Source organism: Osmerus eperlanus, chromosome 23, assembly GCF_963692335.1.
Source record: "Osmerus eperlanus chromosome 23, fOsmEpe2.1, whole genome shotgun sequence".
Classification (NCBI taxonomy): Eukaryota; Metazoa; Chordata; class Actinopteri; order Osmeriformes; family Osmeridae; genus Osmerus; species Osmerus eperlanus.
This window is the reverse complement of record NC_085040.1, coordinates 5,907,558-5,935,197: the sequence shown is the minus strand read 5'-3', so window position 1 is coordinate 5,935,197 and position 27,640 is coordinate 5,907,558. Positions and strand designations below refer to the sequence as shown.

Here is a 27,640-nt window from a genome sequence, read left to right as displayed (position 1 = left end):
ATGATTACTTTCTACAATTAGATCGACAGACCCTCCAAGAATTTCTCTCCATCTCTCATCAAGCCAGCAACAACTGGGCTAACACACAAACACACAGGGATGGAAAGAGGTTTAAAAATACGCTCCTCCAGAAACATGGTAACCAACAGATTAGGTTCCAAACAAAAACACAGGCAAGTAAATAAGTGTAAGCTTGAACAGGAGCTTGATCAGTGAGTGTCCACCAGATGCTCTCACACTGTTCCAATCTAAGCCCTTTGTTCCAATCCAGATGTACGGTATTCACAGCTCTGCTACATATAACCCCAAAATGACATGCACAATACAATATCCAATCTGAGGTGTGTGTGTACAGTATATAGAAACACACTAATCACATAAAAACAATCCTCATCGATATGGAATAATTAAGTCAGCCCGTCATCCTATTTGTACCAGCTTGTTCATGACAAGACATGTTCCACAGTCAACAACAAAAACAGGGCGCCAGGCTCCTTCCTAGAATGTGTTTCGCGAGTGTCTCTATGAACAGTCCGTTACTCATAGTACCTTGATAGACAGATGGCTGTCTGGGAGCCAGTACGGTGGATTCTAACAACCTCCCAGGAGATGAGAAGAGCACATTATGTACCTGCGAAGACCAGGTGTGAGCTAAGTGGGGAGGGAACCTGCAGCCCAAAGGCACAGCACTTCCAGAGCGCTGTCGGGGCACTGAGCTATGACATGCAAGGGAATAGCACATTGAGCTGGAGAATGACCACAAGGCCCCAGAGTGCATACTGCATGTTAGGGACTGTTGCTGGAAAACAGTGTATGTTACTCCCCTCCCTTAAATTTGTTTTGTTGTGGAGAAATATATTTCGGGCAGACACAACAGTTTCCACAAACACACAAAAAATAAAGGTAACCACATAGTGAGAAGAAATAACGTGATATTCATGGTCTATTTGTAATAGTTAAAGGAGGCAAGGACAGCTACCATCAAGTCTATTGATAACATCAACAGCATCAGTTTAGTGTCCTTTAAGACTATTCATGCCGAGTGTGCAGAAATCATGCAGTGATGCGACTACCGTAGTGAAGGGGAATTAGTATCCAACTTGGGTCAGTGGCTGAATGGTCTCAATCCCTGTTCCACAATCTCATTGATCTCCAGTCAGGGGCTGCACCGCATTACACAATCAATTAAAAGCTCCACTTCAATTCACAATTTTGTCCCTTGTCACAATGGATAACGTCGCTATGGTCTTCCTGGCATCTGGGTCCGGGTGACACACTGACGTGTGCCCACGTAACCATAACAAGGTCAATGACAAGTGACTCAAACCTGCTGGTCTCACTTCATCGTATACAGTCACGACAGGGAAGAACACACAAATGGCTTTTTAAAAGCTTGAAGACATATGCATTAACAACAGCGCTTTGCCAGCCTCGTGAATTATTCATCACATTATCGTGTCATTTCCATTTGCCCATGAATCTTTTAAAGGTGTGGGGTTGACCGGGACAATAAACAACAAGCTGTGGGCTCAGACTACAGTACATCCAACATTTAACCATGAATCATTCAAACCCAGTTACCCTCTAATGAGATGACTTAACACACAGGCCCACAATTGGCTTTTAGACTACAATACCAAGACGGCTTAGTGAGACAAAGTCCTATATGTTTTATCTTGGTTTTGAATACTAACATTTTCCTATGTTGTTACTCCTGCTTACTCCTTGTTTAATCTGAGCAGCTGCTTGGCTATTAAGCAGAAAACAACATCCACATGCACCCAATAATGTTGGACTGTCCCTTTAAGAGAGCCGGTTCTCCAGCGGTTCCCTGTCTGCAGTGATGGGGGCCAAGATAAAGGAACATGAGGAACACTGGGGTCTTCACTCAGAATTGAACCAACGGGTTCCAGACAAGAGGTCAATCTATGTTCATAATCACCAAAAGTCCTTTGCAGACAACACAGCTACTCATTTCTTACACCTCACCGTTACGTATCTGCATATCCTGTTAGGCATGTAGTACATTTCTTACTTTTAAAGACTGCACTGATTAATTATCTATATCTCAAAGGCCTGGGCTGTGTGTATGTGTGTGATACATATATCGTTTTATTATTAGTACACAAGAAGGCTGGGTCCCACAGTGTCTAACAGGTTGGTCAGTATATCTGTGTCTCCATGCTAACAGACCAGTGGGGAATCACAGCAGGCCCAGACGGAAGACACAGCTAGCTGTAAGGATCTAGGCCGGTCACACTGCATATCTCCCTTAGTGCACGTTCACACACACACACACACACACACACACACACACACACACTGACCTTGTCCTCCACCGGTAGCAGTAGCTAAATTTAGCACAATGCAGATGGGAAATCGCAATCCGTCTCCTGAATCAAATCAAATCACCTGAACCACTCTGAGGTGGTCCAGATAACCTTTTACTCACAGTTTTAATTGACCTTGCTATGCATATGAAATTCAATAAAGCCTTTCCTCCCATCACGTCATGTCCTTCCCTCTAGAGGCTGGCCTCTGCTGACCACTCATGTATCACGGAGAGACTCCTGAAAAGATGCAGGGCCCTGAACAAAGCAGCAAAGTTGTCATGGTCCTTTTAGACCCTGACATGGGGGATTATATATAACTAGGCCAGATGGCTATATTAAGTAAATATGGCAATTTATGTGGGAATCGAAATGCAATTGTAAACAGGCAATCGATTAAGTGTGGAAACAAATTTTTTACATCAACAGAGAACTGCCGTCTGCTCCTAATCACACTCTTAATACCATTACATTTTTGATTACATGAAGTGTTAATTGTGTGCTGGTGCTTATTAGTTAGCTAAATGAGAGTTCAGCAAATTTTTTAATGAGAAGTGTCAATACACTAGGGATGGGGCGACTCAGCATAATGTGAAAGGGGGGAGGGGGTGGAAGAGAGAAAGGGAAGAAAGTAGAATGGCTGTTTGTACGGTCTCTCTTCCCAACTCTGCAAGTTTCACCAGTTAAATGGAGCATGACATCACAGTCACAGTGGCAAGACAGACTCATTCTACTTTCTCAAACACACACACACACTTCCCCCTCTCTAGAGATATTCCTGAGTCAATGTGTTGGAATGCCTCCATAAATGATTCAGCCACTGCCTGCCTTGTGAAGATAACGGCCTCACAGGTCAGTGTGCTCACTAAGACCCAGTGCCAGCCCTCACTACACAAGCAGCACAGCCGGGATTCACAGGCCCAGTCTGGGTTTAGGGGAAAGTCACTGTGACCACACAGAACAATGTAGCCAGTCTGTCTGTAGAGAGTTACTTGGTCCCCAATCTGTCTGTGGGGGGTTACCGGGTGCCCAGTCTGTCGGCCTGCATCCATTACAACAAAGCATTCTCCATCTTGACATAGACTTTGGTAAGGGAGAACGACACACAGTCCACAGATAGCATGCATATCACTGGATGCAAGTGCACATGAAGCCAATTGTACTGATTAGGCTGAGAACATGATGTCACGGCAGAACATGCAGAACATTGGCAGAACATTGGCACGGGCTACAACAATTTCTTAATGTAACAATAACCTCCGACCAACTCTTAAATAACTGCTGACTGTTGTGTGATATGTACATGCTACTGCGTCATCAACAGAAGGCTGTACAATCAGCACTGTGAGATCACACAGGAAATTACATGTAGACCCAGCACAGTGTAAAAGGTTCTGGTGAAGGACAGTCTCTGTATGGCCACTAGATGTCAGTATAGGACACTGCAGGACTCAAGACAACAGGCTACTGTCCAAGGAGGCTGTGGACTCCTCAACCTCCATTCCTCCATATAAGGACTACAGTGGTGGGTGCAAAATAATATTCACTTAGAATGCAGACTCTGAATTTACGTAGAAATGCAGTAAAACAAATGTTTTAAAAAACTACAAGAAAATGAAAACCTATCAGCATGTAATTCCCATTACAAGGTCAAGTTCACCATGACATTTCCACCTGTAACAAGTGCCTGTATTCAAGCAGCTGCTAAGAAACATGCTTGTAAAAATGTAATAAAACTAAAACATTGTGTAGAATAAATTGAAAAACATTGTGTAGAAAGATGTCAAATATGACATCCGTAACATTGGAATCATGACACACCCTCACTACAGCCTGCCAAAGTAACTTCCTGTACCAGCCTTGCATAGCCGCTTCCTGTTATCTCCAACTCCAAATTTAAATACGTTTTTCCTAATTGCTTGAGCTTCAAGTTGCTAGTGGCATCATTGTGTCATTATGATTCCATGGCTGTGACAGTTCTGTCACTAAGTCAATAAGCCTGGTAGATTAAATATTTGTCTTATATAATGCAGTACCGTTATTAAAATTGATTTTACAGTAAGCTCCTGGATTTCAAGGCAATAGACTGCAAACTTTTATGCATCAAACAACTTGGATTGTGTCTCATTCTATTATCAGCGTGACAAGTGCATGATAAGCCTGTATAATTTATTCTAGTGCCAAACAGTGCAGTCACATCTTACTGAAAATGATTCAGATCTTTGCGTCGTTATGGAAAACAACACAAAACAGCGCTGAGGTAGTATACTATGCTGTGGTCTAGTAATAGTATAGCGTAATAGTACAGTGTAGCATAGTATATACTATTCTACAATAGTAGATTTAAATCGGAGTGTGTAGTGGACAGTTTCATGTTCCAACTCCAGGATCATTCCCAGCTTCTGCCCAGTGTCTGACTGACAGAATAAGATCATGTGTTGGCTTGGAGGAAGGCAGAGCTTGCTCTGCTGTATTGGATTTGAGGGCGGTTTCAATGCTGATCGTATATCTCGAGTGTCAAACATGTTAAGCTGCTTTTTACCTTAATTCTTGAGATTTAAAAAGCATTTGATTACTCACTCTGAAAAGGCACAATGTTTATTAATTAATTGAATTGATTAATGTTTAACCCGTTTGTCCGTATCCCTTGAACTGTCAAATCCCAGATACATCGAGGTACAAATGCGGGCCTAAAGTGGTAGCTTGCTCCCAGTAATGATCGTCTTATCCATCAATCTGATTCCAAGCTGTCAGAACATTAAGGACTAACAGCCAATACCACAGGCCACTCACCGTCACATACTATGATCTACTCGTTCTTCTACAGTACTAAAGTTAATCATCCTCTACATCTAATATGACCTTAATTGATTTAAGCTCATCTGGGGACAGGCGGGAACATTGTTTCCATGAGATCTCGGCTGAGGAATGGTTTGGTTGGCTATAATGAGCTAGGAGAATGGGATACCATGACACATTAAACTAGTTGTTAGCATGGCACATTAAACATCCTACGAACTTGAATCGGACCATAGTGGCTCTACAGTAAAACGTCCATTCAGGGTAAAGGGTTACTTGAGGTCTTGATCCATTTCCTACAATGAAAGTTTAACTTGGTATTAGAGACAGTGGAAGCTTGTTATGAACTGGCTAGCACACAGTCAGCCCTGATGATGCTGGCCTCACAGTTAGAGAACCAGCATTGCCACCCTGTTGCCAGCGCCTGTTTGGCAGACAATCCAAGGAAGTCAAAAGGAGTGAATTGGAGGCGTAAACAAGCCCGGGGGTTCGAATCTAAACATGAAAGGCTGTCCATTTCTCCTTTTGGCCTTCAGCAATAATAAACAAACGCCTTCTGTTCACCCGGCCACACATGGTGATTTCTACGGCACTACCGCTCTGGCTACACTGCTTCCGCACTCTCCCTCTTTCTCTTACTCTCTCCCCTTTCTCCCTTCTCTCTCTCCCTCCATCTATCCCCTCTCCCACCCTCGTTACCACACCCCATCTTCTCTCCCTCCCTCCCACTCCCTTTATTTCTCTCAATCCCTCCCTCCCCGCCTTTTCCTTCTCTCTTCCCTCTCACCTTTCCAAACACCCCTCCATTTCTCACCATGTCCAATTATTTTACACTATTCCCTACCTCCTTTTCGTTTTTTTTTTTTTTTTTTAAACACCCATCTCTCTTCCCCCTCTTGCTATCCCACATTCCCTCCATCTCTGCCCCTCCCGTTCCCTCTCATCTCAGCCTGCTTTCTGAGGCAGACAGCCATCCTAACAGATGCTTCCCAACCCTCATCCCAACGGGAGAAACTAAAGCTGGCTCCAAAACAAACCCATCCTGTAGGAGCCAGGAGACGTATGGAGGGGTCTCCTCAGCTTCTCTTCTGATCCAAGTTTCCTTCCTGCTGCCTTCCTCATCAGCATGACAAGCAAGCAGACAATCAACGCATCGCTTCATTGCACGGAAGAAGATTATGTTAAATTGGCCCCGTGTCTGTCGATCAACTGCTAAGAATGAGGCAACATTTTCCATGTGGATATCCTTCCTCAGGGAGCCCACTGGTTAACTGTGCATACCATGCAGGTCGACCCGCAGTCCTCCCCTCTCTTGCTCACCTACATTCTCTGTCGCTCTTCACAATCTCCAAACCTGTCCAAATCAAACAGAAATTCCCAAAAAATATATATGAGAAATCTTTACTCATTAGCCTATTTAAACGTAAATAGACAATGTTACGGTATTCCTTCATGTTGACTTTACTCTATATGGCTGGTGTTGTCGGTACAATTAAACAGCCGAAAAAAGGGACACTTCAACCAGTTATGATACTGAACAGTTAGGCTGCACCACCAAGAGACTGCACCACTGTCAGCCAGCACACAAACTTCACTTAAGACTAATTGGAGCCGTCTGTCTCTGTGCCGTTTCAACTCTTTAATTTGTATGCATGCCTCCATATATAAACAGACCATCACATTTGTTTTCATTTCTAACATCTCTGGTACTGCTGATGTTTGCTCTTTCCAAGGTGCAATCGCTGAGCTCTGACAAGGTGTCAGAGAACACAACCATTAAAACAAATCAAACTTTTACTTTTCTACAAGTCACATTGGAATATGGCTACTTATGATTAAGAACTCATGGCAGTCCACCGTTAAGGGCTGAGACACAGGTAATGTGTTTAAGGACTTTGAAGTCATCAAATTAGTGAATTTCTTGTTTTTACTGTCCTTCACCAGAACCTTTTACACTGTGCTGGGTCTACATGTAATTTCCTGTGTGATCTCACAGTGCTGATTGTACAGCCTTCTGTTGATGACGCAGTAGCATGTACAATCACTGGCTGGAGGGTGGCCAAGCCACATTGTATTGGCTGAATTAGCTGAACTCTGTGTGAATAACAATGCACCTTATTATTGATCAAAGCAGCAAGATTGTTCGTCTGCCATGCAATTTGCCGTTATGCATTTTTGTCCTGAGGCCAAGGGCGCCAGAGAACAAGCCAAGATGTTGGCACGATCCCCAAACCTCACACCATATGTCTGTCCAGTCCTCCTGATCTCGACTGAGTATACCATGTCTTCTCTGGATCGCACCACTGTCTTCATGGCCGTCGGGGGGTTTTCATTTTCAAATATTCAAGACTTTTGTACCCGTCGTTTGCTTGGGACTGTTACTGGACATTCAATACTGTTAGTAAGCATTAAAGTACATTTAAACCAAACGTTTACTAGTCAGCAATGCAGAGGGGAGTTTATTTCTACATTTAATATAGCCCTACATGTAACCTATTACATCAAATTATACACATTTACAAAACACTCTGAATTTTACTTTATCTTCATTTTAAGGTTATTTAAACTATAGATGTAGTCTTTTATTGCTGATAAAGCAAGAGTGTTCATGTCATTAGTGTAAGCTAACATTTTACTGCATCCCAGATCAAAAGAGTTCCTTGAAGGAACTAGCAATATATATCTAAATTGTCTTTTTTTAATGAACTTGAAGCAAGCATTTGAGCTAGCCATGGTGCTGAAGTTTCTCAACAGGGAAAAAAAAGGGATTGGTCACATTCCCTTGCCTCTCAATATAGCAACACTACAGAGAAAAGTGCTGGAGGGGATAAGAAGCCAGTCAGAACTGGAGGAGTCTGTCTTGTTGGAACTCAGAAGGAGTGAATCAGCACTGTTGCAAGGACCCAAGTCCCTCGTGGGACACCAGGCAAGAGTGGGCAGTGACAGCATTTGGAGACTCGTTTATCTCAATAGGTCCCAAAAGGATATGAAACAGTGGGTGAAGGAGAAAAGAAATAGTGTGACAGCGCGTGTGACTGCGCGTGTGACTGAGAGGGAAAAAGAGAGAGAGGAGCGAGACCGAGGGAGGAAATACTAAAACGGGACATAGGGATGGGCAGGATTGCTCTAGGCATTGTATTGGCATGCAAGTTAGTTGGGGCTTTTGGCGCTCAGGTTTCCAGTGGACTGCAGAGAATCGCTGCCAGTCAAGTTGAGGTTGTTGTGGTACGGAGGCTGACCAACAACTCCAGGAAGGGTGACTTGCCTTCTCCCTCTCATACAACGCTAACTGATGCAATCCAGAGGAAACACCAAACCTCCAGCTTCACTGCGGGATGGAGGAGGTCTGGAGAACAGCTGTCAGTGTAGGAAACACACTTTTAGACAGCAAACCTTCCATCAGTTTCCGACCTGAAGGAGGCCGCTTTTATGACACTGCCAACGGTAGAGGTAAATGAGAAATATGAACACAAACACATTGGTCGTTAACATCCTCGGCTGTAAAAAAAACTGTAGTTGTGGGCATGAAACATCCAGGCCACTAGAGATTGATCAGTTCTGCAGAGAAACTGATATCCTAGCCTCGAGTCACAATGTATCTATTCGACCTAAATAAAGCTTTACTGAGCTTTTGAGGCTCAGTAAGCATTCCCAGTTGAGATACCTGGATAATGGTAGGTAAGTAGGATTCATAGAGGAACAAACCACCAATATATTACTTTAATATGTATTTTCGATATAATGCAAGAATGTAAGCAACTAAAAAAATTCAGATAACACTGAACAATGCAGGGAGACTCACCCTAACCAGCACAACTACAGAACTGACAGAAAAAAACGTGTTGCCAAAACGCTTCAACTCAGAACAGTTAGAAACCTTGGAAGCGTTTGACTCCTGTTTCCTGCAGAGGGATAATTAGGACTTCATCAAGCATGCAAACAGCCTACAACAAACACTGACCCGAGTTTAGTACAATTACCCGCTAACGGCTGTTCAACGTTTGTGAGAAGCAACGAGAAGCCTGAGGGATATCCATCAACTATAACAGAGTGATAATCATTCTGGAGAGCTGCCAGGGCTCTGATTAGAATGAGAATTCACATCTGGGCTGTGCAGGTGCACCGGCAGCAATGGGCAGCAGCCGAGCCAAGCAAAAACTTTGCTGGTCTGTGACCTCCCTCGTCGTCCGGGGGATTTATTTGTCACATACAAACATCACCTAGAAATGATTGACTGGAGGTGTATTTGAACAGACGTCTATGCTATTCTAGGGTCTATTTATGTGCTAGGAGAAGGTAGATGACTATGCAGGTGACAGGCACCGTTGAGTGACGCTGGAGTGGCAATGGCATTTTCTTATAGTCACGTATTGCTTTTGTGTAAGTCACGTCTTGCTTTTGAGTAAGTCACGTCTAACATAAATGATCTGTGAATAATAAATATATGTGCTCTAAAAAGACAACATTAGAACCTAATTGTCTGTCACAATGATAAAACGTGTTTGTCCCAAATACTTGTCAACTATTCCACAACTACTTCGATAATGCAGCAGCAAGTCTCATAAATCACAGTACTGCGTTGAAATCACTGGACGGCATAGGACGGTGACACCAACCTACATTGAGAAGCAGGTGCATCTAATTAAGCCAGCTGTTGATACACGGAGATAGGCGAGACAATGGCGCATAAAACATTCATTCAAAACAAAAAACATTTCAAGTTTAAACATTTCGTTTTCCACCAAACACCAGAGAAGGCAAAAGTACATCCATGACTTGAATTAACCTCACAAAAGTACATGCACAAGACTTCGAGGCATTAAAATGTTTGGCAACAACTTAATTTGTTTGGCGTTCCACACCAAACAAATTAACAACAGATAAACGATAAACATGCTAATTCTGTCCTACCGGTTGAAGATCTGGCAGCATCGACTCGGGCAGAAATGCTATCCACTCTCTTCGAGTCCATTTTTTGACAAAATATTATTTTGTTCTTTAAAATATTGTCCTACAAGAGTTGTGGAGCGGAGTGCAGTTGTTGCTTCCTTGCCAATTTTCGCACGAGTTCGTGCTGGAATCTCGCGCACGGAGTGCTCGTGCAGGATAACTTCGGAAAGCAGGAATCGGCTCTATCCGTTGAGATGACTAAATCGTGTCGTCAGCAATCTTTCAAGTGATTTCAATCCTACAATAGGTAAAATACTGTCATTCTTCCGTGTTAATTAAGTAAATGGGTTAGTTAATCAAAATCGCTAGCTTTCAATTCAATGTAATTAGATTAACTGAATTAACTCAATTCAATAACACTCAATACAATTATTGACTGGCATGTTTAATGTCCCATGCTTCCATAAGCCTATAGATATGTCTACGGAGTTTATTGGCCCTTTTCTCTCACTCACATGCTTACAAAGTAGCAAAACATTGAGCACACAAGAAAACACACCCATTCTCTTATTCAATGGATAAAGGACTCTATAGAGGTGTGAGGTAAAAATACATTCCTCTGGCATGCTTTAGGCTGGTCAACTGCTGCTGTGTAAAGGCATCATGTACACTTTGTCTTCCTTGAGGGTTTAGGTTGGTTGAGGGGCAGTTCTATGGGCATATGTGAAGCCCTCTGTGACATGCTTGCGTGTAAAAAGGGCTATACAAATTAATTTGATTTGATTTGACTTAGCCCATCATGACTACACAAAACATATACACAGCTTTGGACAAAACCATGCACGTTCTCTCTGTCCCCCATTCACACTTTCCAACACACACCCTTATATTTCTTCTGTAATTGTTCCTATCAGCACTGTCAGCAATGGCACCAATCAATGCATTACATTAAAAAAAAAAAAAAGCATCCTTATTTACAAATGAAACATCAACCAGGCTTGATGGTGCAACCAAAAGGTCCACCCAGAATAGATGTGACCAAAACTTCATCCGACAAAGCTTGGCACATCCTGACTCTCAGCTCCTTTTTGCTTTGCTGTGTGTTCTACATACGCCCAGTCCCATTGGCTGAGTGAGACATTCAAAGAGAATGCAAATGTGTGCAAAATAGCTCGGCCCGGTCCCATCGGGAATATACGTTTTTATCTCTTACTTTAAAGCCTCTGTCAACTGGCTGAAGTACAATGGACAGCTTTACTGTCGTCACCCTATAAAAATTGGCCGTCTACTCAGCTAATGGCACACCTCGCTGACTTAGTGCTGACTTTCATCGAGATCCAGATTACATATTACATTAGGGCTTACTTTCAGAGGAAAACTCCTTGCTTTGGAAAGGTATTTACGTGTTGTTTAATGTGTTGCTGGAGAGCATGTGTATCTGCATAACTGCATCATGCATAATTCAAAGAAAAAACTTGAAAGATACACTGTGTTTACTTGCCTGATATACATTGTGGAATGTAAGCAAAAACATCTCAAGGCAATCTGTGTCTAATGTCTAATTTTCTTTTAATTATATAATTCATATTACTACATTTTTGCAAGTCTGCAAAGAAAAAAAATTAACTAGTTAATATCGAATGATTACAAAATATTTAAACAAATGAGTTAACCCTTATGATACTGAAAGGAACATTTTGATTAATGAATAATTGTTTCATACATTTGATAACATTAAATTGTAAAACCAACCATTGTTACCATTTATGACTTCCGGCGGTGCAGCGCATCCTGGCGTGATTCTAGAATCAACCTGTGATGCGTGCTGCAGTCCTTTAGTGGCACTGAGTTTAAGTGATGCCTGCAGGGAGCTGAGCTCCATCCGCAGACTCGGATGGCCTTATGTAACTAAATACACACGCTTTTTGTTTTATAGACTGGCTCCAAGCAAAAAGCTGGTCACGATATGAAGACAACAAGCCAGTGCCTTCTGTGCAGGAGTGAGAGAATAAACAAGGCGTGCCTTCCTCCACGAAGATGTGCCTGTGTGCTTATCCCTACCTATGGTTGTTATCCTCGGTGTGACTGCCTGCATCCCACAGGCATCCATCAATCACTTCCCTATATGGAGACTGATAAGTCTTCGAATGGATACAACACCTGCAGAGAAACGTGTAGCCAGATCGGGCACAAATACCCTGGCACAGGTAGGGAGCTCACTGGATGGCGTTTAAGGACCCTTCTGTTAGCGTGGCACTGCCAACATAAGGGGTCTGGAACTTTCCTGCAGATGGCTGCACATCACCATTACTGTGGACAGGGACGGGGGGTGGTAGAGGAGGACGGTGAAGCAGTCTGGGCTAGAATATCATTCTCACCTCCCTTAGATGAGACAAGATGTCAGGGTGGGTGGGGGGGGGGGGGGTGGACCCGGTGAAACAATTTGAAGGTGACCAACATCTACTGCCAAATACCCTGGCTCCACAGTGAGCTTTGTGTGGACTTCAAGGACACCTTGAGGGGGTTCAGATAACCTGTTTACACACTCAGCTTCAATCTGAGCAGACCCTGGACATCTGCCTAAAAAGTGTCCCCCTGCTTCCCTCCATCTGTCTGGTCAAACCTCCCTCAGACGCACTTCAGAGTGAACAGTAACAAACAACATGGTCTTCCACTCTCTCAATCAAAAATGATTTGTAAAGCCTTTTTTTATTTCCGTGTTATTCCTTGTCTTCCTTGAGGGTTTAGGTTGGTTTATGTACAGTTCTCCATAATGGACTGCTCCGTGAAGCTGAGGTCAGAGTTGACTGAAATCTGATAGGCTGGCGATGGGGTGTGGGGGGTCAGTCGAGCATGACTGACCACATAGGCCCTCACATTATACTCCCCATGGTCTTCTTACTGTTGTAGAACATGATCTCAAGAAGCTTCAGATGACACCAGCTGTAACAACCCCTTGAAACATCAAGGTAGGACGATGCGTTCGCCATCCTATATTTAGAAGCTTGCGAAAGCTCTTGTGCCTTAGAACTAGCACTTTGTAGCACACTAGCCTACGCTACATTTACATATTATAGTTCTTCTAAACAAATAGATGGGAATTTATGCTTGCTTTTACTAAACATTCCAAACTGCCGTCTCCACAGCACCGTTATCAAGACAAACATGGGCTGCTAATTTACACTTGAATGTGTATTTTCAGTCAGGGGTAATTTGGATGCTGCAGGTAATATATTTATGTTCCTGGAGACAGTTAAAGCCTGCTAATTGCATTCAGCGCAGATGGCGTGACTCTGTAGAAGATATCAATCTTCATTCCCACGGCAAGCTTCCACGACAAAGCCAGATGCTTCTTCCAGGCGTGAACAAGGCAAGTCGGATAGAGGGGTGCAGATGCATCGCTCGTCTGCCGTTTAGGTGTTCTTCGTGCCTCTCGTACGCGGACCGGAGCAGGCCAACAGGTGGGACAGTAAAAGGAGGAAAACAGATCTTGCCGTACATACCATTATGGTCGTCACTGATCGAGGATCCTTAAATTAAGTGTGATGATCCAACACTCATCTTGTTTGTTGCGAGTGTTTCTGTAGATATACTTTCTTTTCTCTTCAATACAGTTGCTCTTAGAAATGTATATTCAAATCTGACCGACTGTCCAAGCTATCTCTGTGAACACGGCTGATTCAATGACCCTGATCATTGGACTTACCTAGCTACTTACTGACCTTACACACATACACACCAACGCAAATGCAGAAGCACATCCTCAAGATAACTTTATAACAGATGAGACTTTGTGAAACCTTGGCCATTATTTGAAGATCACTCTTGTACTTGACTGCCGAGAATCAATGAAGCCCTCACTAATCAAGCTCTAACTGCTCCATATATTATTTAAAATCTCTATTACAGTTTGTCATAACCAAGATGGCTGGGCAATATATCTCTGCCTGACATCAGCCACACATTTTAATTTGTGTAGTCACGTCCTTTGTGACAGAGACAGTAAATCAATGACAGATATTGATAACCGATCTTTGTTATGGATCCCAATCATAATCCCAAACATTTAGCAGAGGTGACAGGTACATGTGTGTCTTGCTGAGCTGCAGACAGGTACCTGTGTGTCTTGCTGGGCTGCACACAGGTACCTGTGTGTCTTGCTGAGCTGCAGACAGGTACCTGTGTGTCTTGCTGGGCTGCAGACAGGTACCTGTGTGTCTTGCTTAGCTGCAGACAGGCCCAGCTCAGTTGTCAAACAGTGTCTGTCTCAGCCTCACTAACAGAGACCTCCAGCTAGGCGAGCAGACAGGCCCGCTGCCATGGGGGGGAGAAAGGGAGGAGGATAAAGGTGAAGATGCACTCCTCTAATTATCATCTCTTCTCTTTGATGGCGGTAACTGAGTCATCGCAGTGCTGGGCTGGGAGCCAGTGGGAATCCGGGACACAAAAATACTGTAGAATAAAACAAAGAACCCCCCCCCCTCCAAAAAAAAAAAACCTAAACAAAACAAGATGGTGACCTGGAGCACAATTAAAGGGGGGTCCTTCCAGAGGAATGGAGCTGACAAAACTTGTCATGGTGACGTGATCTTCCGACACAAGACTTCTTTCTGCACTTTTATGTAATGATAAATAAGTTAAAAGAATGAAAGACTTTAAAATAGCCTGAAGGAATTAGAAACATTTGGTTTATTTACACAAAATAAACTAGAACATAAAAAACTGCCCAGAGGTATGGATGGGGCTAAAGTACAGACCATGCAGTTTCATGTATAAAACTCTAAAACAGAGTAACCATTCCCGATTAACTGATATAAAAATACCTTTTACTGTCTATGGTCAGGTGGCAATCAAAACAAAGGCCTTTTTCACATACTCAAAAATAGTGCGGCATTCTTTCCAACTTATTTTTCAATAACTCAAATTTTACAATCGGTCCTAAAATAGTAGAAACCAAATTCACAGTTGAGTGTGTCTGAACAGTCTTTGGTGAGGAAACCGGTTGCTACACAGTAGTTTCGTGTTTCCATAAGCCAGTCTTTATGTTGGCTGAGCCGTCCGTGTTGAGCAGAGGCATGCTCTGTCCATTGTCCTTGAGCAAGCCGTTCTGGGTGGCCAGGTTGAGCCCGTACGACTTGGACGAGTTCTCCAGCTCCACGTCCGTATTGGGCTGCTTGGTGCCGCTACTGTCCTTGCTGGTGCTGGAAGTCGCCGTCCCGACGGTGGTTTCTACGCTTCCTGTTACCGCTTCGTCCACTTCCTCTGCCCCTACCACACCGCCGCCTCCTCCGGCCACCCCGTTCGCCACGATCCCGCCCCCCTTGGCGGTGTGGCGAGGGCGGCGGGGCAGGGAGGTGCTGGCGTCGCTGCTGTCCTGCTGGAGCAGGCTCTGGTGGCGTTCCCTGTAGGCCATGTAGGCCGCTCGCCGGCTGCTGCGGGCCGCCATGTCGTTGTGGTGGTGGTGCCGCCTGTGCGGGGCGCTCTGCACGCTGCCGTCCACGCTGGTGGGCACATCGTAGGCGTACTCTCGCAGGACCGTCAGGCGGCTGGCCCGGTGCGAGCGCGCCCGGTTTTTGTGGTGGCGGCCGGCGTGGCCGTTGGTGGCGGGGATGGGGTTGTTGTTGTTGTTTACGGGACGGAACTGCACCTCCACGGGCGCCACGTGCATCTTGATTTCGTTGTCCAGTGAATGTTCGGTGAGGCTGTTGTCCAACAGGGCGGTGCCATTGGCCGGCGCTGGCAGGGGGACGGACTTGCACTGGGCAGCCTCGGCGTGCAGATTGGTCAGTTTGCTGCCCTGGGCGGAGTTCCGCACGCTGGGGGCGCTTTTATTAGTGCAGGAGGACTCTGCACTGCTGTGGGCACACCTGGACGCCTCGCCGTTGCCCCTGCTCACAGACCCCGCCCCCGACGACGTGCCCGCGCCTGGCAACGGAAGCAGCGCGTCCTCCTGGGCCGAGTATGGCCGTCGCCCAGGGCAACAGGCCTGGGCCCAGTGGCGTTTCATGTCCTGCCTGTTCAGACAGTGGTGCGCCACCATGAACCCGGCCAGCGCCAGGGCCGACACCCCAAACAGGCAGGCGAAGACCAGGTCCACGGGGCTCTCCAGGGACACCGCCATCGCGCCAAACACCCACATGGCCGCATAGAGCCCCAGGGCGCCCGCTGCGCCCAGCAGCTGGGCCGCGAACGTGTGCTCGTTCTCCAGTGCGGACAGCGCCACGGCGTGGGGGGCCGACACGGTGGAGGAGGAGGCCTCGTGGGGGTGCAGCTGGAGGTGGAGCGGGTGGAGGTGGGAGATACCGCCGCCGGCACGGGAGCCGTCCCCTCCTCCTAGCTCGACGCCGGCGGCCAGACCCTGCTGCTCCTCGGCGGGCTCCTTGAACTCGTAGCGGCGCTCGGGGTGGCGGCGCAGTTGCAGAACGATGCTGAGGAAGTACATGCAGTCCACGAAGACGATGAAGCCCACGGGTCCGTAGAAGGCTCCGATGCTGGGCTCCCAGCCCATCCAGCAGCTGCAGCAACACAGAGCACACATCAGCACCCTCAACACACACACATGTTAACACATGCTAACATGCGCTAACACACGCTAACACATGCTAAACACGAACTAAAACATGCTAACACACTCTAACACATGCTAACTACCGCTCACCTATATTCAACATGTACACTGGAGTGAATCGTATATGCTATACTTATATACCCAACATTTGGATCATGCTTGTCACAACGCCCACCCTCCACAGCGCCTGCTCTCACTTGAGGATAGATGTGGACACGCGTCTCAAGACACCAAAATATAGTTGATAACTTTTGTGTTCAACTTTTCAGCTCGCTATTCTCAGAGTATGTGTTCCGTAACGTTTGGCAAAGTGGGCTTTGATTTGTCTCGGTAGCTGGAGATTAATTAAACTCCAAAGACTTTGCGCAGATACAGGTCCAGATTTCTAAATGACTCGGAGGCTGTTACACAAGCCAAACAGCTGCCACCATGGAGACAGACAGAGATGAGTATGGGAGAGACAGAGAGAGAGATGGAGAAAGAGGTAAAGAGAGGGAGTGAAAGAGAGACAGCAAAAGTCAAAAAGAGACAGAGAGAGATGGAGAGAAGGGGCGAGACAGAGAGATCAATAAACTGGAAGAGAGAGGCAAGAGAGAGACATAAAAATACCAGACACAGAGAGAGAAAGTGGGAGATAGACAGGTAGGGGACAGAAAGAGACCGAGGGAGACAGAGAGTGAAGCACACTGTGTTCGAGCAGTACTATAAATAGGGTTCCATAATCAAAACCCAGAATTTTACTGGGGCTTTACCTACCCCCGCAAATGATCCATTATTTACTAAAGAAACTGTCAACACAAGCTCGTATAACTAAATGTATTTCTCCTGAGGTACTGGATGCATTTTTGTATTTCACTTTAGATAAAAGGATCTTCTCAATGTACACTTGTAAATGTAAGAACTTAAGAATGAAGTTTAAGTCTTAAAAAAGAACAAGACTAGAAGACCCACAGTTCAGACACCAGGGGGGTATTCCAGAAAGCAGGTTATGTGACATACCCAGGTATGTTAACTCCCCAGCTGACACCCAGCGTTGTAGCAACATTGCCAGTAGGTTGCTGCAACATTCTGAATCAGCTGGTGGGTTAACTTACCCGGTTATAATGCATAACCTGCTTTCTGGAATACCCCCCAGGACCAAAAGCCTGGACTACTTACTAAGGCGCGTTGGTCCGGCTGCCGTAGTTCTTAATGTTGGCCGCAGCTGTGATGCCACAGACAATGATAGGTATCCCTCCGCCAATCAAGTAGAACCTGTGAGAAGAGGTATCCAAAGAATCAGCCACTGGTCACCTCTACACTGACCCCTGGTGGTGGAAGTTCAGCATAGCATGTTCATCCACACAGAAGTCACTGCTATGCACTTCGAAAGCCAAAAAGTGAGTGACATAAAACACAATACAATTTAGCGCCAAGTTAAGCTTCATGTCATTGGAATGAACGAGCACACTGTTTCCCATTTCATCTGATTCACTGATGCAGCCGTCTCATCGAGCAGGCTGTCGACACCGCTGCACTGTGGGAGACTGAGTTTTCCCGCACTCCGTTTACCTCAGCATGGGGCGGGGCGGGGGCGGGGGCTCGTCCAGCTCCTCGTAGCGCTTGGCCTTGCGGGTCACCTGCTTGTAGATGTTGCGGGCGGTGACGCCCACCCACAGGGCGGTGGCCAGGGTGGAGTAGTGAAGCACGATGCCAACCTGGAGGACGAGAGAGAGAGGTTATGTTCTTGTACATGGCGTTCCTCTCCGTCCAGTCACCATGCTAGATGACTGTGTGTGGGTGACTGGTAGCCCCATGTTCATAAAGGAAATATTCTCTCATCTGAGTCCATCCTCTCTAAGGCGGTTGTTATTAAAAGGCTCTCTGTTCCTCTGAGAGGGTGTGTTCCATTCTGGTTCCTCTGTGCGGGGAACGGTGGATGTATGAAACAAGCAGCAGCAGCAGCAGCTGGAGCTGCCTGCTGTGGGAGCCAGGGCTGGAGCTCCACCACGGCCTGGCCGCCTGGCTGCCTGGCTGCCTGGCCGCCTGGCCGCCTGGCCGCCTGGCTGCCTGGCCGCCTGGCCGCCTGGCTGCCTGGGAGCGCTGCCAGGCAGGCTGGAGGGGGCGGGGGTGTGGGGGGGGGGGATTAGAACGCCGACCCGATGGTGGGATGGAGTTAGATGAGGGGGGGGGGGGGTTGGTGAAGAGGATCCAGGGGGAGGTGAGGAGGGTCTGGATGAGGGAGGGAGGGGGGTTACTCACCGCCTGGCACACGCTGGGGTAGCGAGTCTGGTTGATGCCGCCGGCGAACACGCCGCAGGTCAGGAAGAGGTGCAGGCAGAGGTTGACCAGCATGTGCCAGAATTTGCGGCTGACACGCACCGACCTGAGACGGGAGCGGAATATACACGGGGTGATCACCATGGCAACCACCGCTGCTTTCAGCCAAGCCCGCTGTCTGTATCAAGTATACCAGGCTGACGCCTCGGGCTGAAGGACTCTGCTGGGTGAAGGCGGGAGGTGCTACCTGTGGTGGTAGATGTAGCTGACCATGATGGCCAGCAGGCAGATGAGGAGGACGGAGGAGGATGCGTAGATGACCGGGTGGAGGGGCTGGATGCTGGGGGGGGGATACTCCACGCCACTCAGGTCCTGTCGGGGGGCACACACACACACACACACACACACACAGCGCCGGGTCACACACAGGCTGTGCATGAGACCGAAAGAAGCCTGAACCTAAAGGCTAAATCATATTGGAATATGACATCTGAATCCGACAGACGGACGGAACATAGGAAGTCATGCACCGGTACCATGTCAGTACAGAGGCAGTTACGACACACAACCTAGTAGATGTTCCCCATGCCACCTATGCCAGTCCGGTGCTTCCATGCTTGAAGGGGGAAACCGGGGGGGAGGGGTGTGAGTGTCCGTGTGTGTGCGTGTGCGTCGGGGAAGGGGGGGGGTAGCACTCACCATGAGAAGGCCGTAGTTGCCCAGGGCGTCACACGACACGCTGGTGTAGTTGTCGTGGTGAGCCAGGATGCGGCAGCCCTGTGTCTGCCAGCCGCCCTGCCCTCCCAGCAGGCTGGCGTTCCAGCAGGCCGCCACGGCGTCCGAGCCCCGCACCAGGCGCCGCAGGGTGACGTTCACCAGGCTCTGGAGGCCACGCAGCGGTACACCCTCTGACCAGGGGAAGGAGGGAGGGAGAGAGACCGAGAGAGACAGACAGACAGAGAGTGATAGTGAGAGAGAGAGAGAAATTAGAACAAACTGACCTATCGCAAACTCCCGTTCCCGCAGAACGGAAATCGTGACTGTTGTGGTGGTTTTTGGAACAGGATCCTGGGCAGTAATGTGTGAAATAACACCCAGTTGTCATGGGTAGGGGGGGACTGACCTATCTGGGCCAAGAGCACAGGGGTGACCACGCCCCTCCTCTTCCCCCCGTCACCCAGCAGGGTGGAGTTGCCCGTGGAGGGGAAGAATCGCGCGTTCCGGAAGGCCAGCAGGTGGAGCTTGTAGACGGAGTCGTCGGGCTGGCCCGGGGCCGACAGCTGGGAGAACAGGGAGGGGGGCAGGTGGAGTGACGCCTCCACCACCGTGTTCTGGAGAGGGGGCCGACAAGAGAGGGAGGAGAGGTAAGGGGTGAGGAGAGAGGAGACACAGAGAGAGTAAGACAGAGATAGAGACATAGATACATAAAAATACAGAGAGAGACAGAAAGAGAGACACACAAAGAGAGATAGACAGAAAGAGAGAAAGACAGAAAGAGAGAGAGACAGAAAGAGAGAGAGACAGAAATATAGAGAGACAGAAAGAGAGAAAGACGGAAAGAGAGACAGAAAGAGAGACAGAAAGAGAGAGAGACAAAAAGAGAGAGAGACAGAAAGAGAGAGAGACAGAAAGAGAGAGACAGAAAGAGAGTCAGAAAGAGAGAGAGACAGAAAGAGAGAGACAGAAAGAGAGAGACAAAGAAAGAAAGAGAGACAGAAAGAGCAGATAAACCTCCGAGGCGTACCTTGAGCACCAGGCTGGACAGGGTGCTGGTGACGTTGCACTTGAAGCTGAGCTGGCGGTCGGAGCCGGGGTCCAGGTCGATGCGGGGGCCCAGGTCTCTCAGGGCCGTGCGCTCCGGGGTGGGCCTCTGGAACACCGTGCAGGTCATCCCGTTGAAGCTGCTCGCCTTGATGGCGTGGGCCTCCAGCGCTATGTTGTGGGAATTCTGGGACAAACCGCATTAACAAGAAAAGCGCTGTAGGTTAAGTAGTTACTTGAATGTGGCAATTTGTTTGCCAGCGGGCGCAAAAGGATCTATATCCACTTTGTGGAAAAGTGACTTTGCATCAGTCCCCTGGCTCTGGACGTGTGTGTGTGTGTGTGTGTGTACTCACGAGGGAGAAGGCCTGGGCCCCGTTGGCCAGGCGGTGCACAGCGATCCTCTGGAGACACTGGATGATGCGGGAGCAGGCGCTGGCCTCTCTCTGGGCCATCCACAGCACCCGCTCATCAGCCAGCATCAGGTTACTGGAGATGCTCACCATCACCTCTCCTAACTGGGGAGGGAACAGCGTCAGAGAACTGGACATGTTCCTCATCACATCACCCTCACATCATTAGGTTACTGGAGATGGCCTCCACCCCCCCCCACACACACACACACACCTCCTTGTCAACACCCCTACGTCCTGTGTCCAGGCAGGGTGCGGAGAGAGGGTGCGGAGAGGCCAGGTGTGCTTCTGAAAGCCTCCCCCCATGGACACCCAGCGGAGGGGGGAGGAGAGGGGAGGAGGGGGGAGGAGGGGGGAGGAGGGGGGAGGACAGGAACCTGATCTGTTCTGAGTCAGATAGAGGGATCTGTAACCCACTCACCCCACCCCCACCGGGCTGATTTAATCCCTCATTCCAGATCAGATCTCATGCACTCTCATTCCAGTTCCTCCAGGGAGCTATAGGACAAGGCTGCTTTGTCCGTCCAGCTTGAGAGGGGAGGGAGGGGGGGGGGAATCCACTAATGTATAGTCATGCCTGTATGCATGTGGTGTAGTCTTATCTAAACTCACACAGGGTTTGTGCGCCCACTCCCGCGGGCTTTCGGCGTGGAAAACACAAAGGCCCACATTCAGACGTGCCTGTGTGGCCGTCGCCCTTAGGATTCAGTCGGCATTCACTCACGTCTTTGAACTTCTCGGCAAACTTGCCGAACTTCTCGATCATCTCGGCCACGAAGATGACGTCCATCTTGTCGGAGAAGTTGGCGGCCTCCACGGTGTAGACCAGCAGCTGGCGGGCCGTGGTCACGGCATTGGTCAGGTTCAGAGGCATCTGGAGGAGGAGGAGGAGGGGGGAGAGATGGAGACAGAGATAGAGAGGTAGAAGGTAGAAAGAGAGGAGGCCAGGGATTAGGAGATGGAGGTGATATGGTTCTGTTAACGTACCGGGGGTTTGTATCGGGCAAAGCATCTGCTATCTAGGTGACTAATGATGACAGTCTCTGAAGTATAAAAGAATCTCAGAGTGCAAGGACTTCCAATAACACAGGAAGACAGAGAAAACAAAGAACGGAATGAAAAATGAAAAAGCGACCCAGTTGGCAGCAAGTGAAAAGAACAAAAGTGGAACGCGACAGGCGGGTGTAGAGAGAAGAAGTGGGGCTCCTATAGAGAGAGAGAGAGACACAGAGAGACAGAGACACAGAGAGACAGAGAGAGAGAGACACAGAGAGAGAGAGAGAGAGAGAGAGAGAGAGAGAGAGAGAGAGAGAGAGAGAGAGAGAGAGAGAGAGATGGGTGGGTACTCAAAAAGGCGAACCGAGATGGAGACAGGGCGACAGGGCGGGAGGGCGGGTAATGACACCATCACCGACACAAAGGCAAGGGTGTTATATTCTGAACTGGGGTGGGACTAGCTTGGAAGCCCTCCGGAAGGCAACCTGACTCTCCAGATCTGGAGCGACGCTCTCCCTCCACTACCTGGTTGATGATGTAGAGAACCCGCGTGACGTCCTTCTGGTACTGGCAGCGAGAGTAGTCATCATCCGCCCACACGCCGCCGCGGTCGCAGCGACGCCACGCGCGCCTCTCGTCTTCGGCGCTGCCAGAGTAGATGCCCGCGCCGGACGCCAGCCTGTTGCAGGGCAGGAGGGCTGTGATGCCGGCCAGGGTGCGAGGCCACCTGGGTACGGACAGGGTCGAGATACATTTTCAGCGCAGCTCCACTGGAACAATAACAATCTCAAGTGAGACGTTTCATTTTTCGACCACTAAAGGGAGCCAGAGAGCTAGTGTTCCACAAACTGGCACCCGCCCCTCCAGGACGTTCCCGGTGCTGACCTGAACTCCCCCTTGTTGTTGGACACCCGGTCTGGTGGGCAGTACTTGGCAGAACTCTCCAGAACCACGATGTGAACGGTCCGCGTGGTGTTCCCCCGGCTGGTACGCACGCGACACTCCCAGTTCCCGGTCGAACCGGGCTGGATGTTGGAGATGGTGAGAGCGCTGCAAAAACAGACGGAGAGGAGTGAGGGGGAAAAAAAAAGTACAAAATAAAACAATAGAAGATAACCGTTCCGCGGTGGGGGGGGGGGGGGGGGGGGGGGGGGGAGGAGCTTAAGTGAGCTAGGTCTACCTGGCGATGAGCGAGCAGTTCTGGACCATGCTCTTCTCGATGACGATGCCCTGGGCGGCGTCGGGCTCCACCATGCGCCCGTCCTGGTACCACAGCACCTGCATGTCCTCCGCCACGAAGGAGGCCTGGCACTGGAACGGCAGGCTGTCGCCCTGGAACACGACCTGCCGCTGAGACGGCGTCAGCTGGAAGGAGGGCAGCTCCAGAGGGGCGTCTGTGGATGCAGGAGTGGGGGGTTCATTGTGGGATTTGTACTTTTTGTGTCTCACGGTATGAGGGGCTGACCCATGTAGGGATTCAAATGATTAAGGGAGAGGTGAGTCAGAGGACTAACGCACTCAAATAAAGAACTGTGTTCACAAATCGATGTCTCTCATTGGCTGGCTGTGGGCGGTTGTGCTTATGCTGCTTTTGGCACGCTGGCAGCATGGCAGAACTCAAACGGGAGAGAGGGCCTGTGTGGGGCTGTACGCTCACTCAGGTCATGTGACTGCTCCTTCTATGGGCCGGAGATTTCATAACCCCCAATATAGTGACAAACTGATAAGACTGGAGCTAGTTCAAACACAGGCAGCCGTACCCAGCTCTGATCACCTGCCAAACCTGTACTGTAATGCACTGTACGCTAGATCTCTGCGTCAAAGAATGTGCTGTGCTATATTACAGTGTGTCAAAGGCTGTCAATGTGGAGCTGTGTGGATGTGTGTGCGTGCGAGTCTGTGTCTGGGTGCCTGTGCGCATGTGCACAGTACAAAGGTCTGTGAGGCTTGCAAAAAGCAACAAGTTGGAAGGTGGTATATGCAAAACAACAGAACAGATGTCTGTGTGTGTGTGTGTGTGTGTGTGTGTGTGTGTGTCCGTACCACAGGTGAGGAGCTCAGGCGAGATGGCGGTGATGAGCTGACCCTGCAGGGAGCGCGGGTAGGAGCACTTGGTGTCCTTCACCTGCACGCTGGTGTCCTTCATCCAGCGCAGCAGCCACAGCAGGTTACAGTCACACAGCAGGTAGGGGGTCTGGAACTCCCTGAGGACAGGCCCCACCACACAGGGAGGGAGGGAGGGAGGGAGGGAGGGAATGTCAGAAAGAGAGAGGTAAGGAACTGATAGAAACCCCATCATAACCAGTATCAAATTCCGCTCTGCTGATAACCATCTCAACAGGTATCCAACTGGACCTTTGATCCAGTTAGCTCTCACGGGTTGATATCAAGGTATCAAATATGGACTCGAGCATTGCAGAGCTCCCTCCCTAGATACCCAGTCCCCAATATCACAGAAGGGCAGATGTCTTAGCCCTTATTACTGATTGTCTATATACCCATCTGTACTCACAGTGTCTTGAGAGAGACCAGGCTGTTAAAGGTACCCTGGGCCAGCGAGGAGAATATATTTCCTGAAAGGTTTCTAGAGGGAAAATAGAACAACATTTCAAATTAGGTTTATTTATTTCCCCCTTGATGAATACAGGTCCCGACTTATCACGCCAGAAAAGAACACAGGCTTCTATTGTCAAATCTACAGAGACATCTAGCTATTTATCAATCCTCACCTCCTTGTCAGGAGAAGGGACACACACTAATGGGTCCAGCTGTTGCATCCAAACCCCTGAGGGGGATCATGGGTAATATGCTAATCTCCGTGCACCTGCCGCTGTCTTCCGCTGTTCTGAGAAGGGCAACTGTTCACATGCGTGTGTCTGTGTGTTTCTGTTCTTATCAAGGACACTAAGGTTTTCTTCAACTGACAATCACTTTTTAAATTGAAACTATGCTATGTGTACCACTTCTAAAATATCAATGGGATAGATAATTAAGACATAACTTTAACAACAAAGGAATAGCGAGCGACAAATATAGTTAAATAATTGTGCATTGTCCCTCCAACTTAATATCAAGAGAGAGACATGTGACTTACAGACGGACTAGACTTGTGAGACCCTTGAAGATGTCGACGTTGAGGCAGCCAATTAGGTTTTTGGACAGGTCTCTGTGGGAAACATTGAAGAGGTGATGGAGTTCATTTTTGACTGCTGTTGACACTCTGATAGCATGTCACACCCATACCCTTGCAAGTAAACCCCAACGCAGACATCCTATCCACTATCAGGAAATGAACAGCATATCAAAGAGTTCTCAAAACCTGTAATGTGCTGACTAAGCATGCCAAAAACTGAGGAGACGGCCCAAAGATTGAGATAGACAAGTTTGGGCAAGGTGCAGAAAATGTCTGTTTTACAATTTTTCAGTCAGAGGCGGAGGAGGGTTGGTGGGGATGATATCTATGTTTCCCCCTCAGGGTTCTGGAGTAACATCTGAGGGGTGATTCGTTTCCTCAGATTCATGTCAAACACGTCCAACGCTTGTGTTTCTCTCCACACCAGTACCTGACACCGTGTCTCTGGCAACCCTGGAGCGCTGGGAGGAGGGCTGGCCGGGCCCTGGGCAGAGAGACCAGGGCTGGGTGGAGGATGTGAGGCTGGGTGGAGGACGTGAGGCTGGGTGGAGGATGTGAGGCTGGGTGGAGGACGTGAGGCTGGGTGGAGGATGTGAGGCTGGGTGGAGGACTTGAGGCTGGGTGGAGGACTTGAGGCTGGGTGGAGGACGTATGGCTGGGTGGAGGACTTGAGGCTGGGTGGAGGACGTATGGCTGGGTGGAGGACTTGAGGCTGGGTGAGTGTGTGTGTGGTATGCTACTTAGTAAGGGGGTTAGAGGTGAGAGGCCTCTCACCCTCGCTGTCTTTCCAGGGTCTCTCCCCCCTCCCCCACCAGACACCATGTGACAGCTCTCATGACAGGGCCCACTCCTCTCTGCCTTAAAAGACCTCCAACAATGAACGGCTGCATGGTCACTCACAAGCCTGCAGAGCAAAACAGCTTGACTTTTCAGCACCGAGGTCCCAGCCTCTACCTGTGTTACACGGGTCAATCCTACACCGGACTGCATTTCTCCATCTCCCACTCACAGCGTCCTGGTTAAAGTAGGAGGCTTCACTAGTGCCCACTGAATGGCTGGTCTGAAATGAATCAAAGTCTGATTCGCTGCCGAAAGGAGGACAAATTCAGCAGGTTTTAGTCAGGAGACACTGACGCAGTGTCAGAGAGAAAGAGAGCGACTGAGAGACAGAGACAAGAGACAGACGGAGAGGTATGGAGAGAGAAGAGACGAGAAAGAGAAGCAGAGACAGACAGACTCATCGTCCCCCCCCTCCTCACCACCAGTGGCGTCGGCAGCAACAGCTGAAGGCAAAACCGGCTAGTCTGGAGACACATGCCAACAGTCAGCACATGCCTCATGTTTACACCCAGTTAGGATGGCTCCAAACTTTCCACCCCCTGTCTGTCAGCCACCTCTCTTTCCAACACATCAATTATGCTGAGCACCTGTTTTTCTATATGAATGAATGACTGAATGAATGAGGTTTACTTTACAACTTTGTGAAGATGAAAAGATAGACAGGTTTGAAGCAACGCTGTGGTTCTGATGCCAGGACAATGATGACAAGTCAGGAGATATGAACATTGAATACGGGCTGGAGAGACAGACCAATGTCAATGCAAAGTACTATCAGAGTACTGCCAGAGTACAAGGAGGCATCTTGGAGGAGCCTGGGGAGGAGGAGTCCTGTGGTAACAAGAGCAGCAGTGCTGGCTTGTGTGAGCTGCAGAGTCCAGGCCAGGAAGATGACAGGCTCTCTGCCTCACTCACTCTCCCAGCAGCCACACACTAAGTTGATGTTGGCAGAGATCAAGCGGGATTGGATGATTCCCTCGTTTTTACACACACACACACACACACACACAAAGATAACACACAGAACACACACAGACGCACATCCGTTCCCCTCCCACTTCCCTTGCGTGTGTGAAAGTGGATAGGGCCTGGTGCATTCTGGAGTGGTCCCTGGCCCGGAGCCCGGGCCCTCATCACTGCAGAGTTAACACCCTGCTTTACAGGCCTCCCTTATAGAGCCCTATACCTCCCTACTCTCAACACAGGCCTGGCTACACACACCACTGCAGGGTGGAAACCATCACTGCACAGAAGTGGATGATACTTCAACGTGGCTCAAGACCTACATGGATCTCAAGCTCCGAATACGCACAGATCTGAGTCTGGCGAACACTTTGAATGGCACAGCATGGGTGCGACAGTGTGCTATGAATCCTACAGTATATCTGGCATGGTACCATATCACTGGTATGGATGGCGCAGTATCAGTAGTGGAATGTGTTTATTTCATGTAGCCCACGCTTTTATCCAAAGTGATATACGGGGGGGGGGGGTTCAAACTCACAGCCTCTTGAGTGACAGCAGTCCCAGGAAGGCCCCCGGTTCGATACGGCTGATGATGTTGTTCCGCATGTCCCTGTGAAAGCAGACAGGAAACACTGTTCAGACTCCACAGAACACATGGCTCAGTGACAGTATGGAATGCAGGAAATCT

The 27,640-nt window shown here is 48.4% G+C and overlaps 2 protein-coding genes across 3 annotated transcripts in view; both read right to left on the bottom strand.

Annotated features, from left to right (window-relative positions):
• The window catches only part of kcnip4a (potassium voltage-gated channel interacting protein 4a), a 108,411-nt gene extending 98,162 nt beyond the window's left edge, over window positions 1–10,249 (bottom strand). Inside the window, exon 1 of the mRNA XM_062449733.1 lies at window positions 10,041–10,249. Coding sequence (XP_062305717.1) covers window positions 10,041–10,101 — 61 coding nt within the window. The 5' untranslated portion in view covers window positions 10,102–10,249. The remainder of the gene's footprint in view (window positions 1–10,040) is intronic.
• Window positions 10,250–14,690: 4,441 nt separating this feature from the next.
• adgra3 (adhesion G protein-coupled receptor A3) overlaps window positions 14,691–27,640 on the bottom strand; it is a 114,188-nt gene continuing 101,238 nt past the window's right edge. For both annotated transcript variants that reach the window (XM_062449729.1, XM_062449728.1), the window contains 17 exons: window positions 27,491–27,562; window positions 25,111–25,182; window positions 24,529–24,600; window positions 24,060–24,220; window positions 23,197–23,410; window positions 22,902–23,066; window positions 22,542–22,743; window positions 21,745–21,894; window positions 20,964–21,125; window positions 20,591–20,794; window positions 19,970–20,177; window positions 19,546–19,754; window positions 19,094–19,218; window positions 18,829–18,952; window positions 18,139–18,284; window positions 17,746–17,841; window positions 14,691–16,534 (listed from right to left, as the gene is read on the bottom strand). In XM_062449729.1, coding sequence (XP_062305713.1) covers window positions 15,025–16,534; window positions 17,746–17,841; window positions 18,139–18,284; window positions 18,829–18,952; window positions 19,094–19,218; window positions 19,546–19,754; window positions 19,970–20,177; window positions 20,591–20,794; window positions 20,964–21,125; window positions 21,745–21,894; window positions 22,542–22,743; window positions 22,902–23,066; window positions 23,197–23,410; window positions 24,060–24,220; window positions 24,529–24,600; window positions 25,111–25,182; window positions 27,491–27,558 — 3,888 coding nt within the window. In that variant the 5' untranslated portion in view covers window positions 27,559–27,562 and the 3' untranslated portion in view covers window positions 14,691–15,024. The remainder of the gene's footprint in view (window positions 16,535–17,745; window positions 17,842–18,138; window positions 18,285–18,828; window positions 18,953–19,093; window positions 19,219–19,545; window positions 19,755–19,969; window positions 20,178–20,590; window positions 20,795–20,963; window positions 21,126–21,744; window positions 21,895–22,541; window positions 22,744–22,901; window positions 23,067–23,196; window positions 23,411–24,059; window positions 24,221–24,528; window positions 24,601–25,110; window positions 25,183–27,490; window positions 27,563–27,640) is intronic.